At 44.0% G+C, this 18080-nt stretch overlaps 2 protein-coding genes across 10 annotated transcripts; one reads left to right on the top strand and one right to left on the bottom strand.

Moving 5' to 3' along the window:
• The first annotated feature begins 148 nt into the window (after nucleotides 1-148).
• LOC136195204 (uncharacterized) lies at nucleotides 149-7131 on the top strand. The gene is made up of 22 exons (XM_065984486.1): nucleotides 149-348; nucleotides 409-435; nucleotides 512-580; nucleotides 637-709; nucleotides 765-847; nucleotides 893-956; nucleotides 1014-1304; nucleotides 1386-1796; nucleotides 1850-2836; nucleotides 2885-3152; nucleotides 3219-3352; nucleotides 3402-3836; nucleotides 3887-3943; nucleotides 3999-4403; nucleotides 4465-4587; nucleotides 5024-5335; nucleotides 5398-5582; nucleotides 5636-5999; nucleotides 6053-6267; nucleotides 6326-6366; nucleotides 6438-6534; nucleotides 6597-7131. The coding sequence occupies exons 1-18, from the start codon at nucleotides 184-186 to the stop codon at nucleotides 5792-5794; spliced, it is 4248 nt and encodes a 1415-aa protein (XP_065840558.1). The 5' UTR covers nucleotides 149-183; the 3' UTR covers nucleotides 5795-5999; nucleotides 6053-6267; nucleotides 6326-6366; nucleotides 6438-6534; nucleotides 6597-7131.
• A 6840-nt stretch (nucleotides 7132-13971) lies between these two features.
• On the bottom strand, nucleotides 13972-17568 carry LOC136195215 (MAM and LDL-receptor class A domain-containing protein 1-like). 9 transcript variants are annotated; one of them, XM_065984517.1, is made up of 9 exons: nucleotides 17144-17280; nucleotides 16821-17083; nucleotides 16380-16664; nucleotides 16047-16314; nucleotides 15929-15982; nucleotides 14586-15873; nucleotides 14447-14534; nucleotides 14243-14390; nucleotides 13972-14183 (listed from the first exon to the last, which is right to left on the bottom strand). In XM_065984517.1, the coding sequence occupies exons 6-9, from the start codon at nucleotides 15862-15864 to the stop codon at nucleotides 14061-14063; spliced, it is 1638 nt and encodes a 545-aa protein (XP_065840589.1). In that variant the 5' UTR covers nucleotides 15865-15873; nucleotides 15929-15982; nucleotides 16047-16314; nucleotides 16380-16664; nucleotides 16821-17083; nucleotides 17144-17280; the 3' UTR covers nucleotides 13972-14060. The 9 variants fall into 9 exon arrangements, with proteins under 9 accessions (XP_065840589.1, XP_065840590.1, XP_065840585.1 ...); XM_065984518.1 differs by having other exon boundaries at nucleotides 16201-16314; XM_065984513.1 differs by having other exon boundaries at nucleotides 14586-15982; nucleotides 16201-16314; nucleotides 16821-16986; nucleotides 17041-17083.
• Nucleotides 17569-18080: the final 512 nt, after the last annotated feature.

Below are 18080 nucleotides of genomic sequence, written 5' to 3'. Positions count from 1 at the left end.
GCTCGCACGAGCAAAAGAACCTTTCGAAGGGTATTGCTCAGAGCACTTGAACACAAGTTGCGTAGAGCGAGGAAACCGACGCGACGTATTTATGTACGGGCACTTTGTTCCTAGGGCGGGCTTAAAAGAGGCGGAGCAGTACCAGACATTCGATCAAGGGAGAAGGTCTGGTCACAGGCTAGGATGTTTCGTGTTACCCTTTTCGGCGTTTTCTTCACTCTCGCTCTCATCACCGTTATTCCTTCTCGCGATCTTGTTCTCGGTTCAGCGTGGCCACCGTCTAATGCCACTCAGTTTGCCGGAAATAGAAGGCGATGTGCCGCTCACTGGAACGATCTAATCTATGAGGTTTTCGATTTAATTTTTGTTCTGAACAGAGTGTTAGCGATCAAATTCTCCCTCCTACAGGATCGCAACAACTCTCGCAGCTTCACTGTAAAGCCAGATCACTTGACCTCTGTTGCTTTCGCGATATTCTACCTTATACTCTCTCTCTTTGTTCTTTTCCTAGCTTCTGTGTTTGTCAAAATGCTACATGGGACGCGTTTTAGGGCAAAAGTGTCGTTCGACGTGTGCGGAAGTGAGTGATCGCAACCTATTGTTGTCGTTTCCTCGCCTGCACTATGTTATTTTTAGGAAGCTAACGTAAACTTGACGGCGTCTGTTAAAATATGTGAGATTACATTCTTTTCAAGTACTTCCTTACAAGGTGCGAGTGTCGAAGCTAATCAAATCAAGCTGGATATTATTAAGATACATTTTAGGGAACCACGCGACTGTGTTTGCTTTCGTTATCTTTGAAAGTGCAATGATCAAGCGAGCGCAGAAACTGTTGGCTTGCAGATTGGTGCAAAAGTCGATCGATTTCTGTTTCTTTGAGCTTGTTTTTTAGGATACTGACGTCATTGTAACTAGAGCTCTTTGGAAATTTGATATGTTTACTACTTCAGCGCAAGGTGACATTACCAAAGCATTTCCAAATATATTATTATTTTAATGGCTTCTCTCGCCAGTTGTGGCATTTGCTTCACATTGGACACTTGCAATTCCTGGGATATGCGTCTTTCCTCTCTTGTCCTTGTTTCTTCTTGTTGTTATCGCTACGTATGTTCGTCACACAAGGCATCGTTTTCCAAAGACTAAATCTGGCTGTTCTTCATCAAAAATCAACGAAATTCGCCGTTTCGTCTTACCTCAAAACGGTCACCAATGTCTTTTCGCCATCGCTTTTCTACTCCTCAACATCGTTCCGATAACCGTATCGGCTCAATCGGGTCAATCGGATCAAGATACATGTATAGAAGGTACTGAACGCGCGCTTTTTCTATCGTCTGAGAGTTTTAGCCAATTAGGTTTGAATTGCAAATCATCATTTTTATCTTTAGATTGTGGCGGACACTTTTGGGACTGTACGTCGTCTTCGTGTTTTGCTTCTTCTAATTGGCTAAATGGTTGGAATAATTGGATGAATACTTGGTCTGAAGCCGTCGAAATTTGCTCTCTCAATGGAGGAGCACTTTTGTCTTTCAAAGGCGAAGAAGAAGAAAACGCAGTCCCTGCAATCATCGGAGATGATAGTTATTTTTTCGGTCTAATACGAAGACCTACTGCAGCAACAGGCGTTTACAGCTATCGATGGTCAGACGGTTCGCCTTTAACGTATGCTCATTGGAATGAGCTGGGCTTGCTCAACGAAAAAACGTCATGTGGAAAGCTCGTAATTTCTGATTCAGAAATACACTGGCGCGCTGAATCGTGTTCCAATCGATTGCCATTTGTTTGCATAAAGCCCAGAAGTGAGTCGTGCTCTTTCTTTCTTTACTTATAACAGCTCATTCTTCTTTTTAAGATACTACTCGAGGTGACGGTGACGTGCGACTTGTCGGCGGTGTTTTGCCTTCTCGCGGGCGTCTCGAAATATATCTCAGTGGGTTGTGGAGGCGCGTCTGCATGAGTGAAGTCATTTACAGTCCCAGTCGAACGGCAGCTGCTTCGTGTCGGCAATTGGGTTACAATGGTCTATTGGAAGCTACGTCCCGGTTTGGAGAAAGAGACAACGATGCTATTGAAATTAATTGTACGTCAAACGACACGTTTGTTCGCAGTTGCGATCTAGGAATTGCGTCGTGCAATGAGCACGTATTCGTTTCTTGTCGGTCCAGTAGCGTCAAACCTTTTGATGTTCGTCTCGGAAACAGCTCAGTTTCCAGTCGTGGGATTATAGAAATTCGTCTTGGAGGCGAGTGGAGAGCGGCGTGCGTTGATCCCCTATACTACCGCAGTGCATACTTATTTAATAGCACATGTGAGGCCTCTTGTAAGCACTTTGGATATGGCAAAGGTACATGTAATTTTCAATCCTTAGCTGGGCGTTCGAGTTGTTGGAATATTATTTGTCCCAATTTTGACTGCTCTTCAATTCGCTCGATTCAGGATTTCCAATTTTTCGATTTCGGGTATAATATTGATGTTCATGGACAATTTGCCATTGAGGTCACGTGCCGAATATCAGACTGGAATGTAAGATTAGTCAATGGTTTCGGTGGGACAAAGCAAAGCGAGGGAAGAGTCGAAGTCTATCTAAACAAAACGTGGCGCGTCGTATGCGACAGCAAGTGGAATGTGAATGATTCCAAGATCGTTTGTCGCCAATTAGGCTACGGAGATCCGATTTCCAGAAAGCGACGATATCGGGCAATTGAAAACGACGAAGTGATTTACACCAACGGTAGACGTTGCACTGGAAAAGAAACGGCGTTGAAAAATTGCAATCTGCAAATAGAACAGCGTAATGTATCTTGTCAAGAAGCCGTCGTTCTCTGTAAAGAGAGAAAATGTAAAGCAAATGCACATCTAAGAACCTTTTTAATATAAATAATTTTAGATTGCCCTCGTAGCTGGTTTCTCTATGCAGGCTATTGTTATACTCTTTCATCGCTCTATTGTCGGGTTGGCGGTATTGTTTGGAGTGGTGTAAATAGACCTTGTAGTGGTAACCTTCTCAGCATTACCAGTTTTCACGAACATGCGTTTGTGCTGGCTCTTCTCGCCGACTTAGAGTTTCAAGAGGAAAACATTGCCAAAAGCGTGTGGATTGGCTTAGACCGAAAGGAAGGCAATCAGTTCAAGTGGATCAATCAAGACCGATTGAGGTAGAGAGTAATGAAACTGCATGCAGTACAGAAGTTGCAAATGAACAAATGTCCTTGTGCATGCAGCTACGTCATGTGGGCTAGAGGAGAACCGAGTGCTGGCTCTTCTCCTGCGTGCGTTGCTATGGACACGCGCACTGGCTATTGGATGATGGCTGATTTCTTTATCCCAAAAAGAAGTTTACTGAAAGTCGCTCTAGGTATGAGGCGTGCTTTCAAATAGTTTCTTTTGTCATATTTGTTTCTTAGTCGATTTTGACAACGAAATCCGTGAAGCAGACTTACCGGATTTATATAATAGTTGCGCAAGAGACGAAATCTTCTTCAAGGAAGCCTGCTATTATTTGTCTAAAGAAGATGAGGCCGTGCCGCAGGAGCGGGCACATCGCAATATATGTCAAGAGCGCGATGCTCATCTCGCCTCATTTAACGACATAAGCGAACATTTTTTTGTTGCGAAAGAATCGTCTGCCATAATAGGGTCGGCGTATTGGATCGGCTTAATTTACAATAATACTTCAAACAGCTTTACGTGGCTTTCTGGCTTACCCGCCACTTTCACCAAGTGGATGAAATATGAGCCGGCGCACGAGAACGGCAAGTGTGTTACGTTGGGATTTGACGGAGTTGATTTGGGTTGGGCTGTTGCAAACTGTTCTAGAAAAGCGGGATATGCCTGCAAAAGTAAGCCGAATACAGCGAGAGACTAAGTATAGCTAACATTAAATTCTTAGGAAAATTAAATGCCAAACCTCTAAGTGTAGCGGCGCCTTCTCAAATTTCTCCTGGCCGTCAGTGTTTCACTATCTCCCGTTACTAAGATTTACTGTATGATTGTTTCTTTAGATGTCCACATGTGTCAGAGCGATTGGACGAAGCTTGGCATGCATTCATGCATTAGACGACTTGACACGTTGATGACGTGGCATGAGTCGTTAGCCGAATGCGAAAGGTTGAGCGATGGCAAGGGCTCTCTCGCTAGCATTAATTCTCTTCAGGAAAAAGACCGCCTGTCTAACTTGCTTGATGGAAATGAAGCGTGGATTGGACTTAATGACATTGACAACGAAGGAATCTACAATTGGACCGATGGCTCCCCATTGGTCTACGTCAACTGGAAATCATCTGAACGTGAGAAAAGTCCGCGGCGGCGAGAAGAGCACGATTGTGTAGCTTCAACCAAGAGTTTTTGGGAATTAAGAGACTGTTCTGCAAAGAAGAAAAGCGTGTGTCTTACGCCAGCTTCTGAAGGTATATCTATTCGATGATTAGATCTTATTGCGTACTAGTCATTGCTGCCTTTTATATGTAGATTTTGATGAGTGTTTTAACAAATCCGATAATTGCCACGTGGACGCCACTTGTGAAAATACGCTTTCCTTTTACAAATGCACATGCAAACCTGGATTTATTGGAAACGGAACTTCGTGCGAAGGTATATAGGATCAAAAGTAGGCCATCCGGATCAAAATGAAACTCGCGTTCGGTTGAAGATACTAATTAATGAAATAGCAGTGTACCTACTTTGCGCACTTACTACAGCTTGACAGAAGCTTCCATTTAGTCACGGACACTTCTGCACTCAAACGATCCGTTGGTGTTAGTGGAAGTTGCCTGCAAATGGCATTTGTTTGGCACTCGTTGAAGTCACTGCATTTGCACGAACGAGCTCAAACGATCCTAATATGTTCGCGCACTCTTGATTCTTGCAACAGGGAGATTGTAGACATTAATTAATTCTATATGTATTGCACCACGTGCTTTTTCTACGTCGACTTAATCATTGTTTATTATAATTTGAGTATTTACTTTCTTTTATGATAGTGAAGACATCTTCAATGATTACTAATTTTACTTCTCTTTTTTTGCAGATTTGTCGACATCGCAATTATCAATCATTGCTTCTGTTGTTTGCTCGTTATTTGCCTTTTTTTTTCTTATCGTCCTCTATGTCTGTCATAAGAAGCATCGTTCCACAAAGACAGAGAGTGCCTTTGACAAATGGGAAATCGATCCTTGCCATTTGACGCTACTCGAAAAGATTGGCGAAGGCTTTTTCGGGGACGTCCTCAAAGCTGAATTTAGTTCAAATTATTTGCAACAACTGAATTTGAGCAGTGGAATCAGGCGTGAAGAAGAAAACGAAGACAACAAATTTGTTGCTGCTTGTAAGAAGTTGAAAGGTGCGAATGTCTTTCTCGGTCACATGCCTTCGTAACGTTTTCTCTAATTATTACTTGTGTAGGTGCGTATCTCCAGCAGGATGAGGCGGACTTTTTGGAAGAAATTAAACTTATGAAAGGAATCGGGCGACATCCACACATTGTTTGTATGCTGGCTTGCGTAACAAAATCGCAGCCGTTTTGCTTGATTGTCGAGTACTGCAGCCACGGTGATTTACTCAATTATCTCCAAAAAGGAAGACCACAGGTATGAATTTTTCTGAACCGACGTATTAAATTCTCAATTGGTAAGTTTGTCAGCGATTGACCATGGGCGATTCTCAAGACATTGGCTCTGGTGATATCTCTCAGCAGTCAAGTGGAGGAAACTCTGAAAAGGAAAGCGTTTGCGTCTATTGCAAGAAAATTTTGAATTTTCCGCTTATAGGAAAGCGAGTCAAACTTTTCTCGCAAAAATGACAACATCAAGCTATTTAAAACTCAATCAGATGGAGAAAATGAAGAGGCGTGTGAGAAGTATTTTCCGGCAGGGAATAATGAAGCAGTAACCACGAAGGACAATGATATTGAAGAGAATAAAATTGAAGATGGAGGAAAGATAGACGTGTGGGAAATGACGGCTTCAGATCTCATGTCGTTTGCTTGGCAAATCGCATCAGGAATGGTGTGACAGTTGAGCAGCACTCGTTGGATTTTAATCGTAGATATATTGTTTAGGAATATTTGGCTGGAAAGGGTCTGGTTCATCGCGACCTAGCCTGTCGAAATGTACTTGTCTGCAAAAACAATCTCGTAAAAGTTTCCGATTTTGGACTCACAAGAGCCGTTTACGACGATGGTGCATACAGTCAGAAGACAGCCAGACGTCTGCCTCTCCGATGGATGTCCGTCGAAGCTATTGTACACCGTCTTTTTACCGAGAAAAGCGACGTGTAAATTTAATGTATTAATTTTTGTTGAGAACACGAAAAGATGTGTATCTGTTTTTAGGTGGTCGTTTGGAGTTGTCCTGTGGGAGATATTCACCTTAGGTACACATAGTTATTCTTTTCCCCTAACGCAAACCCTATTTGTTTTCAAATGACTTCTTCTTACATTTCAGGCTGTTTTCCTTATCCTTGCATGACGAGCAAGGATATTCTCTCACGTTTGCGCAGGGGATACCGGCTAGACTGTCCAGAGAACTGTTCCGAAGAACTGTGAGTCTAAAGTCTCTCTCATATGTCGTTGTGGCTACCGTAGTTCTCTGGTCCTTTTTCAGGCGCAAATTGATATCTGAGTGTTGGCATGCTGAAGCTGGAAAGCGTCCAACGTTCAAACAACTGTCTGAGGGACTTGGAAAAATGCTGGAAGAAGAAAGCCCGAACAAGTACCTCAATCTCGATATCACCTACTTATATCCTTTTTGGGACATGAAGTCAACAACGGAAACAGATGCGTCAATATCGGCGTCGTCCCAATGCTTTGATGAAGTTTTTGAAATTGATTGTGCAATGCTCAAGGAGTCGACCGACGACAGGGTCGATGTCAGGTACGCGATAAGAAGAGAAAGTACCGTATGAAAACGAGTAAATGACCCAGCGCGGTCTCTGCCCAAATCTAGACTTAGGCTAACTCTTGTTGTTGATGTTTTGTTTGTTTTCAATTTTTCAGACGTCTGGTTGGTGTTTCACGTGATTTGTAGTGTGGTGTTGTTGTAGATTATCTTAATTACCGCTGCTATAGCGTTCATTCATAATTGTATTCGTTTTTCTTTGATGACACTAGATTTTGCGACTTTTGGTTATAGCTATTTGTTTACCATCTTTTTGTGGAATGTTTATTCTTTCGTAATGCAGCAATCCGTTCATAGAATTGAGTGAACATTTGGCTCCAAACGTGTTCTTTGAACCCATTTGCAACGTCGTGCGAGGCGCGAGGAAGAGGGGGGACCGAAATAATTTTATTAATTTTTCTTCCACGTGGACACGTGCTAATAATTTATACGTCGTCGTGTTGTTATCCGGGTAATGGTCTGAGAAAAAGCAAACCTTTTGACTGAGTATTTTCGCAAGGCGCGCTTCCCTCATGCGGATTGGCTTTTTCAAAGCAGCTTCTCTGCTTGCTTGTGCTTTATTGAAAAAGTGAGGCTCCCTAACCGGTCTCGCGAACTGATTTTCGTATCGACAAGCGTAAGGTAAAGCTCGCGGCGCATCTTCATTAATCTGTGTGACGGTACGTCGAAGGCCTACATTTTGACAGAGATTTCGACGCGCCTCGACTCTTCCCCGTCGCCCTAGAGACGAATTTATCCGTCTCCCTTTCGCAGCCCCTCTCTCGTCCGTCGTATGTCGATTTCTTTACTTCGATTCGCAACGAAACGCTAGAAGGTTGGTTTCCATATGAGTTGAATTATACAAGCAGGCGATGTTCCTAACGCCCGCTGCGAGCAAAAATTGAGTGGCCCTAGCGGTATTGAACCCCCAAAGGGGGCCTCACCCATTTGTCTCTTTCTGGTCATACATGCACGTTAATTACTTCTTCTCCTCACTCCCATAGCATCGATTTATAGGATTCCTTACCTTGCCCTTACAGCAAAGAATACAGCCCTTATTTCTTTATGGTAGATTCATAGAATTATGAGACTAATGCTAGCCTTATACATTCACTGTTGTATTACGATTCCTTCTCATAGAATTCGACTCATAAGGATGCTGTTCACATATCTATGAAATTAATTTCACCATAGCGTTCGAGTCATAAGGATGCTGTTGACATTTCTATGGAATTAATTTCTCTATTCTTTCATTTTCTCGTAGACAAATGGAAACGGTCAAAGGCTGCAAATGGCGAGAAAATTGCAGTCGATATCAACACGACGACGATTAGCCGCAGCGGTGAAATAGACGAGAAAGAAATATCATATGTTTGCTCAAATTTTTGTAGAGATAGCGATTGCTCAGAAAACGATTTGAGACGAGAGAATCTTTTTCAAAAAAGCGACTCTGACTCTCGTTTGAGGTTAGCACGGATCAGAGTAAGGTATATCAATTTGTTTCTATGTATACATGACAACTGGTTCTTAGAGACTCTACTAATATTGATCTTATTAAACGTGGAGCCAAGGCAATTCTTTCTATGCGTCGACGTCGTCACACTTTTTTTGCTGGGACTGATTAATAATTGTGTTGTCGTGGATCTGAATGCGAGTGTAGGATTATATTTAATTTTTATTGTTTGGTTTTTATCTATTGGAGTTCTTAGGAAACGAACACTCTTTTCTTTCTCGCGCCTACGGACAATTTTCACGTGAGGCCAATTCATCCTCTCATCCTTATTTAAAGCAAGTGGACGCAGTAAATCAATAACTGTAATATTTTGCAAAGGATCATTTTCTTATATTCCTGTTGAAGCCTCTAAGGAATTGTCAGTTGGAGGTAGTCGACTCACGGGCGGAAGAGGCCGGGGCGAAATCGTTTGAAAGTAGAGTAGAATATTTATTTACAAAGAAATGAATTGATGATAGGTCAATCAGGTGTGAATTTGAATACTAGACACGGAGACTATAAAGTGAAAGAAGGGATGAGGAAGAGAATAGAATAGGTGTTACTTGTAAAGAGCCACCTCAGTCGAAATAGGTGATTCGTTAAGAGGAATAGATTCAGTGGATTCTGTACGCGTATCAAAACCCAATTTCTTCAGCAGAAACAAGAGTTAGGACATTACAGAATATCACTTCGATGGCAGAGGACAACGACGCAAAGCTGCACGACGAACAGCCAAGAATGTCGTTCTTAGTCAACGAAATGTTCAAACTGGGTAACGTAGTACATACGAAGACTGGACCTAAGGTCTAAATTTTGATTGTTCTAGTGTCATCAGTACTATATGTAAAGGATACAGAATGATGCCAAGCTGGGATTCTCTTTTAGAGGAGCACCGTTCTGCAACGTCACGGGTACTCAATGACCCCAAACTCTTTAACGCAACGTTCGCAACACTGTTTTTCTTCACTAGCTTTGTGCCATAGCAAAGAGAACGCAAACGCAAAGGATGTGCCTGTTTCTCGTCAGGTTCTTTTCATTTGATCTGAACTTGTTTTCTTTGTTTTGTAGGCACATTCATCTCTGGGCCCCGAGGTGTCTATATAAAACCGGCCCTGTGGGGTCAGTATAGTAGATCGTCAGTATAGTAGATCAATACGTCAGCACTACGTACGCATTCGTCACAGTGACGTCACCCTGCACAACACACGCGGTCTAATATATTGACATTCTCTTCAAAAATCGACAGCGTCATTACGTTCGCGTATTACATTTACTCATTTTCGAAAGGTTCTTTACTGATCTAAAATACTGACGATCTATTATACTGACGTCAGTATATTAGATCGTCAGCAAATTAGATCAGCGTTATTGTACTCCACAAAGGTACATATACGACAACGACAACAACAATACCAGCAATAGCATGCGTTTCTTCCTTTTTCTGGCTTTTTCTGTACTCTAGAGCATGCGGATAGGCTGGCTTGGCAGCAGACGTGAACGTAACGAGAAGGCTCACCCTATTCCGTTGGATTCTTCGTCAGATATAATATTCTTCGTCAGCGCCGACTTTAAGCTCCATGGACGAGGCGGTAAGCGAGAGCACGCAACAAATTGGTATAGGTCACATTGGTCAAGTTCACTACCTAGCTGATGATAATATAATTGAAAACAATACGGCGACCGAGAAGCACCTACAAGAAGAAACAATTTATATACCTGATAACTCGGACAAGCTGCTGCACCGTCACTTGGTGACGTCAAATTTTGGCAAACAGCTACTTGGGGAGAAACATCGTCTGATAAGCTACTTTTCTTGTTTTGAATCTTTATGGGTGGGTGTAGTAATATGTGCTCAACCCTACCATCACAGGAGTGACTTTACTGTTTATCTTGTAGGGTGGGAATGTCTATAACACAGCAATAATTGTGAAACAACTTTGATGTTACCTCCCAGCGATCCAAATAGCACTGCAAGGACAAACGCCTTCAAAAAATGTAAAGAATGTTAGCGGACCGTCAATTGGACAGGACTATAGTTGCAATAGGGTTTCCATCAGACGATGTTTCTCACTAAGTAGCTGTTTGCCAAAATTTGACGTCACCAATTGACGGTGCAGCAGCTTGACCGAGTTACTGGTTATTAGATATATAAATTGTTTCTTTTTGTAGGTGCTTCTCGGTCGCCGTATTGTTTTCTATTATATTATCATCAGCTAGGAAGTGCACTTGACCAATGTGACAAATAACAATTTGTTGCGTGCTCTCGCTTACCGCCTCGTCCATGGAGCTAAGGGTAGGCGCTGACGAAGAATCCAAGAAGAATCCGATTGAATAGGGTGAGCCTTCTTGTTACGTGCACGTCTGCTGCCAAGGCAGCCTATCCGCACCTTTGTGGAGTACAATAACGCTGATCTAATTTGCTGACGATCTAATATACGGACGTCAGTATAATAGATCGTCAGTATTTTAGATCAGTAAAAAACCTTTCGAAAATGAGTAAATGTAACACGCGAACGTAATTTTTGAAGAGAATGTCAATATATTAGACAGCGTGTGTTGTGCAGAGTGACGTCACTGTGACGAAAGCCTACATAGTGCTTACGACACAGTCACGTATTGATCTACTATACTTACGATCTACTATACTGACCCCACAGCCCAACTCTTGAGCCAGAGAGGGTAAACGTGGCTTGAACGCAGGGGATTCAATCCCCTACTCCCGTGGCATGAGTGATAAACTGCCACCCCACTTAGGAAGACGCGGTGGGTTACAATAGCGGTCCCCCTGGAATCAGACCGGCAGAACTCACATCCGAGGGCTGTCGTTCCCAGGCGTCCGAGCCGGGAGACTAAACAGGCTCTAACTCCGACGGGGGAGTAGAGAGGATGACCCCCACCCAACCGAAGCCTGTACGGACTCTCGCGGTCCGTGCAGGCGGACAGCGAAACATGCAAGATCCATGTGCAATTTTTTTTCAGAAGTTCCGGTTTACTTCCGGGTTTTATTTAATAAATGTCTGCTAGCGACGCGCGTGCACACGACACCTCTTCCAGGGGGCCTCTGAGCAGTTTCATATCTAATGCAGGGTCGTGCTCAGGACCCTGTCATCGCAATGCTACGTCGACATTACTACACTCTATGACAACTCTGCAACTACCTATACTGCAACTACAGTAAATAACAAATGAAAAAACTCATAAAATGTAGCAACAACGCCGATACTGGAACATCATATTTCTTAGAACTTCTTCCAGAAAGAGTTTCTAGCCAACTTCCTTGAAAGAAGACCAGAATTAATATGTGACGGCAAAAGGAAACGATAGAATTAATATACCAACATCTCGTGGAGCCCAACGAAATAAAGCGCACACTGTTAGGAAGAACTCGTAACTGAGTATTCAATTAACTAACGATTTCGAAGTGGAAGCTAAAGGGAGAAAAACCGTTAGCTATATCTAGCTCATTATTTTCTATCTAGCTTATCTATCCGCACGGACAAGTGACAGATACAAAAACTCTCTTCAGGGAGCGTATATAGTTAATTTTGAATTGAGCAATTTTTTTTCGAAGTTCTCCTATAAAGACTTACATGTTTTCATTGTCGCATTAGCCACTTTCTGCTCTCCCACTGTCGAAAACTCGCAGCTGCTTCATCTGGTCTCGTTTCAGTTCATGTCGTCGACGATTTGACTCGTTTGGAGCTCTAATACAAAACCAAACGTCAGAATCTATGCAGGCGAGTTGATTCAGGTCGAACGCGCCACGATCGTTTCCTAAGCGCGATAGAGGTCGAGAGATCTATGGATTTAGAGCGTACAGACCTCAGCATGCAGACGGCGAAGGAGACCTCTGTACTCGATTTATCCTCCTCCTCTGCATTTCGAATGAGAACAAGAAGACCTTCACGCAGAATCGACGAATCTGTGGAGGAAAAAAGCGAAAAACGTGACGTAGCTTTCAGCTAAACGTACACATTTGTTGGAAGACCATTCGCGTGCTCAAATCCGAGCTGCTTGCGCTTCAAAGAGGCAAAGAAGTCGTTGCGATCAAGGATTGCGATGAGCGTGCGAGATTACGGCCGGAGACATTGACAAAGCTTCGTTCAACTAACCCGGACTACGGGACTCGGCTTGTCGTCGTCACGTGATGAACTTTACTAGCTTTTTCGATCGCGAAGAAAGATTCTCTGTCGATGCAACTCGCGTAACAGGTTTACCGCATGAGAGATATTGCCTTCAGCAGGTAATTAGAAAATCGGGGCTCCAATGGGGAAAAACCGTCGTTTGGAGGCATAAATTCATTCAATTTGCTCTGACGGTACGCAGGTGGTTACGAACAAAGAGTAGGAAGCGGTATGACTAGTAAGAGCGAGACAGAACAGTTTTGGGAGGCTCGTCTAGTAGAAATCGACATTCGCGCTGTTTCGCACCCATGAAAGACGTCCCTTAGCTCAGCCCCAAAGCAATATACTTCTTCAGCGAGACCTCAAGAAACGCTCAAGCATCGATTCGAGCTCAGAATCCATAAAATAGAAGAGACGTTTCGGTTTGAAGCTTCGCCGCACCCACGTGTCCAACATCGTGGCACGTAGATTTTTCAAAGAAAGAAACGTCAGAAAAGAGATCAATATTACAAGAAATACTCGCACTCTATCTTCCCGCGTACTGTAGGATCTTTCTACGTAGAGGCTTCTTGAGATTGCAATTACTTTTAAATATTTAGTTTGGTTTTTAATGGCCACGTGCACAATGCTCGTAAGACTCGCTCTCGCACATCAGCTATCCCTCTTTGCGAAGCCACACATCGGACAGCGGGTGTGCATGCACGTGGCTATGAACCAAACTTGACGACAGATTATCAAACATTGTACAGTACGGACTTCGACTTAATGGCGAAACCCAAAAATGAGTGTTTGTCGGCTTTTATTTTAGCTATTTAAATACCTAAGATCCCATTTTGTATTTGAATACCTTAAGCTCCTGTTGAAGCTCCATCTACTACTACTTGAGTAATGTTAGCTGGAGTTCTTTTTAAAAAGGGATTTGGTTTTATATGATCACACGGGTATCTGTGATCACAGGTGTTATCTGTGATCACCGGCGCTTTTTATCATCTTGGGGGTATCTGTCATCACAGGGGTTATCTGTGATCACATGGTATCTGTGACTACATGATATCTGTGATCACAGGGTATCTGTGATCTGTAATCAGAGAGATATCTGTAATCACAGGGGTATCTGTGATCACGGGTATCTGTTATCAAAGGGGAATCTGTGATCGAAGAAGTTATCTGTGATCACAGGGGTTATATATCATCACAGGGTATCTGTGATCACAGGCTATCTGTCGTCAGCGGATATCTGTGATCACAGGGTATGTAGCTGTGATCACAGGGTGCCTGTGATCAAATGCTATCTGTGACTCCAGGGTATCTGTGATCACAGGGTATATATGATCGCAAGGTCTCTGCGATCACAAGGGTAATCTGTCATCACAGGGTATCACTGATAAAATGATATCTGTGATTACAGGGTATCTGTGATCACAGAGGTTATTTTTGATCAACTACCTACAATAATTACTCGACCAGGCGCTCGTTAGTGAATTACAAAGAAAGGCACAAACTTAACACACTAGAACTTAACATACTAGTTCTAAAATACAATGAAAAGCAGCGGCTGCGTGTGCGTAACATAACTCACTGATCCATTTGCGCATACGGATCCGCGTATAGAGGATTGGCCTGAGCCTCCTTGCCTAGAGTGCCGTGGAACTTGGGCAAGGTCGCTTCACCCGGCGAAAACATATCCGACATGTCAACCTAAGAAAAATAAAGTTGACGTCACAGTTTAATTTCTATTTGTCTAAGACGAGACTCACGTCGTCGATGTTGTCCATGCTGTCCGTTCCGCCGTCCTCAGCGCCGTACATGTTGTAGACAGGATTACCGACACCCGAAGCGGCTTCGGACAACATTCCGCTTCGAGGCCGGCTCGCACCAGTGGCGACGTCCTTCTGGGTCTGATACCTATAAAAGCGTCTCAGATTTACCAACAAAAAATCACGCAAATATTGACGACTCACTTCTTAGACAAAATAGAATAGATAATAACAGCAACAACAATGATGCCTACAACGGCTATGCTCACTCCAATAGCAGCATACATACCAGCTACATTAAAAAAAAAGAATAACGATAACCGATTATGATTGCATGAAATACCATGATGACTGCTGCTTGCCAATTCCGTAGGCTTCCCAGGCTCAGGTGTTTTGAGTTGATTAACGTAAGCCTGCGTGAAGTAGCACATTCTTTTACCTTGTATCACCTGGCACACGCAGTAGTCGCACGTAACAGCCGTCTGCTCGCACGTTTGACAATAAAGCGGTTCGCTGAGAACGCTGCAAACGCAATCGTTCGCCGTCGGATCGCACGCTTGGTTCGGACAGGCTGACACGGTCGGCGCCGCAGTCGATAGACGCATTGTCGTAGGCGCCTTCGTCGTCGTCTTGCGAGTCGTCGGAGCCGACGTCACCGTAATCGGCTTCTCGCATCGTCGTCCGCCGAACAATCCAACGCAATGGCAATAGGATTCGCCGAATTGGATGTAACACGTTCCCCCGTTCACGCAGAAGAGTTCGTGGCAGTCGGTTGGCGGCATCGTTTCGTTTGTAACCGGATGACAAACGTCAAGATTATAGCACGGCTTCGTGTCCACAAAATAGGCGTCGCAACCGTCGGAAAACATGAAATCGTCAACGGCAATATCGCTCGATCGCGACGTAACCTGATCGGCGCGAACCGACAGTTGAAAATCGTTACTCGAATAAGCGGTCGTGTAAAGATCGACGGTGACGTTCTTCCACATGCTGCCCTGATCTCCTCTCGCCGTCCACAGCGTCGGATAGCTGAACGAAAAGACGCTGTCCGGCTCCTTCAAAATCGTCAATCGACCGACGTTGCTTCCACTCATATGATACCAAATCGTCAACGAACAAAGTCCGGGCTTGGGAACACCCTTCATCTTTCGGCTCACCAATTTCGCGTAGTACCACGAAAACAGACTCTGATCCGACGCTTCAATATACATATAATGTCCGGAATAGTTCCCATACGTGTGATCGCTCGACGGTCCCGTCGTCACCGAAGGAGTGAGCCCCTTGCCTCGTATCCAATCGAAATTATCGCCCTGCGCGATATTCTTCCAACAGCACGGCGACAAACCACCAACGCAACTCTCGAAATTACAATCGCCCACGCCCACGCCCGGCGGATACGTCGGAGGCGGCGGCGGCGTCGGACCGGGCGGACAGCCGACGAATTTGATGTCGTCGAGAGCGATATCGCCGGTGAAACTCGTCCCAGCGACCGCTTCAAAGCGAAGCGTATACGGCGTGGAACTGATAAGAGGAACGGTGCCTTGGACCCATCGATTGCCCTGGGCGCGCTGTCTCGTCCAAATCTGCGTCGATTTGCCGCCCGTTTCGAGATAGACGCTCATATACTACAACTACGGAAAATAAGTAATGATAAAGTTATATAAAATATATCAACAAAGCCGATACTGTGACATCTTATTTCTCAAGACTTCTTCCAAAAAGAGATTCTAGCCAAATTCCCTGAAAAGAGACCAGAATTAATATCTGACGGCAAAAGGAAACGATGGAAACACTTTACTAACACCTCGTGGAGCCCAACGAAATAAAGGGTACACTGTTACGAAGAACTCGTACCCGAGTTTTCAATCAACAAACGATTTCGAAGTGGGAGCTCAAGTGAGAAAAACCGGCAGCTACATCTAGCTCATTATTATCCATCTTCTCCTATAACGACTCACATGACTTCATCGTCGCTTCAGCCACTTTCTGTTTTCCTAGAGTCAAAAATTCGCAGCTGCTTCATCTGGTTTCGTTTGAGTTCATGTCTTCCACGATTTGACTTGTTTCTAGCTCTAATACAAAACGAAATGTCTAAACACGATAGAAGCCGAGAGATCTTTAGATCGAGCGTTCAGACCTCAGCACACGGTGAAGGAGACCTCTGGAGTCAATTCACACTCCTCTCCGCATTTCGAATGAGCACAGTAAAACTTCGATTCACCCAATTAAAATCGACGTACGTGCCTGTTGCCAGTTTAGAAAAAAAACGAAACACGCGACGATTAGCCAAAAAGAAGAAGGGAACAAATGAAACGAAGTGGGAGTGCACGAGATGAGGAATCGACGAATGGCGAGTGGATTACGCGAGAGCGTCGTCACATCCGCGATTCGTGTCACGTCGCCGCTCGTAGCGAAAAAGTCGCTAGAGAGCAGAAACGGACGAAGTTTAGAATGAACCGAAGAAGTGTCTTAACAATTAATTAGATTAATTAGTACTAATTAGATAAAGAATAATTAAAGAATTCCTTCTTCCCCATTCTTTCTGAGACCCCGTACATCCGTCTTACCCCCTAGTTACCCGTATATTCTTTCTCTTTTTTTTGTTGTCTTCGGGGTTCGAACCAGCGATCTCGTATGAATGTGGACATCCGGGCATCAGGCCGCATGCGCTACCCACTCGGCCACGCTGACCGGTTGAAGATAAGCGTTCAAACGTCCTATTTATCCTTTTTCGAAGTCCGAAACTGCATATAAATGGTGCTTTTTCGTGCAAATCTCTCCAAAAAACTGCCGCGCACCCTAACGCGCTCCGTCCGCGCTTTTCTAAATCTGTTGTGACGCCTGAGAGAAAATCATACACGAATCGACATCGATTGCCGTAAATATAGGCTGAAAGCTTACGCATGAAACTCCACTGAAACTAGCCTGAATCAACTCCAAACTGATTCTGGGTCCTTTTTCGCGCTGGCAGGAAGGCAGACGATGTAAAAAAAGAAGCGAATGGCGATCGTTCTTCAGTTTAGCTGTAAATCCCTAATTCTTACGGCAATCGCTGTTGGAGTGCACGTGCAATTAGTGCAATTAGTTTTACCCCGCCTTAGGCAGCTTTAGGCCACTCCTTCGGTTCATACTGTATTCTACCCGCAGAGGCATCCACGCGCGCGCTCTACGTCGTTCTTCGCGTTGAGACAAGACACAGGCATTGTCGCAACGCGCCGGGCGGACGAAAAATGAACGAGAAACGTGCGCTTACCCATTGGCGTATTTGAATCTGCGTTGCTTGAGCTGCAAAGAGGCGAAAAAGTCGGTGCGATGAGCGTGGATCGACCTGAGTCTTCTGACAGCGTCGATTCAGACAAAGCCGGAATTCTACTACGGGACTCGGCTTGTCGTCGTCACGTGCTGAACTTTGTTAGCATTTTCTAACGCGAGAAAAGATTCGTCGTCGATGCAAATCACGTAGAAAGTTTACCGCATAAGAGGTATTGCGTCCAGCTAGTTGTTAGAAAATCGGGGCTCCAATGGGGAAAAACCGTCGTTTAGAGGCATAACTTTATTCAATTAGCTCTGACGGTACGCATGTGAATACGACCGATGACTAAGAAGAAGTAGGACTAGTAATAGCGAGACAGAACTCTTTTGGGAGGTACGTCGTAGTAGAAATCGTTTCTTCGAACCCAAGAAAGACTCACTTATCTAAGCCAGAAAAGCATTAAACTACTGCAAAAAAACCTGTACTGACGCGCAAGCATCGATTTGAGCTTAGAACGTATAAAATAGACGAAAACGTACACCGAATATCTGTGAGACATCGAAGAAAAAGTAAGGACTTGTCATG

Source organism: Oscarella lobularis, chromosome 14 (assembly GCF_947507565.1).
Source record: "Oscarella lobularis chromosome 14, ooOscLobu1.1, whole genome shotgun sequence".
In the NCBI taxonomy this organism is placed as follows: Eukaryota; Metazoa; Porifera; class Homoscleromorpha; order Homosclerophorida; family Oscarellidae; genus Oscarella; species Oscarella lobularis.
Note: the sequence above shows the minus strand (reverse complement) of the source record. Positions and strands in the feature narration are given on the sequence as shown.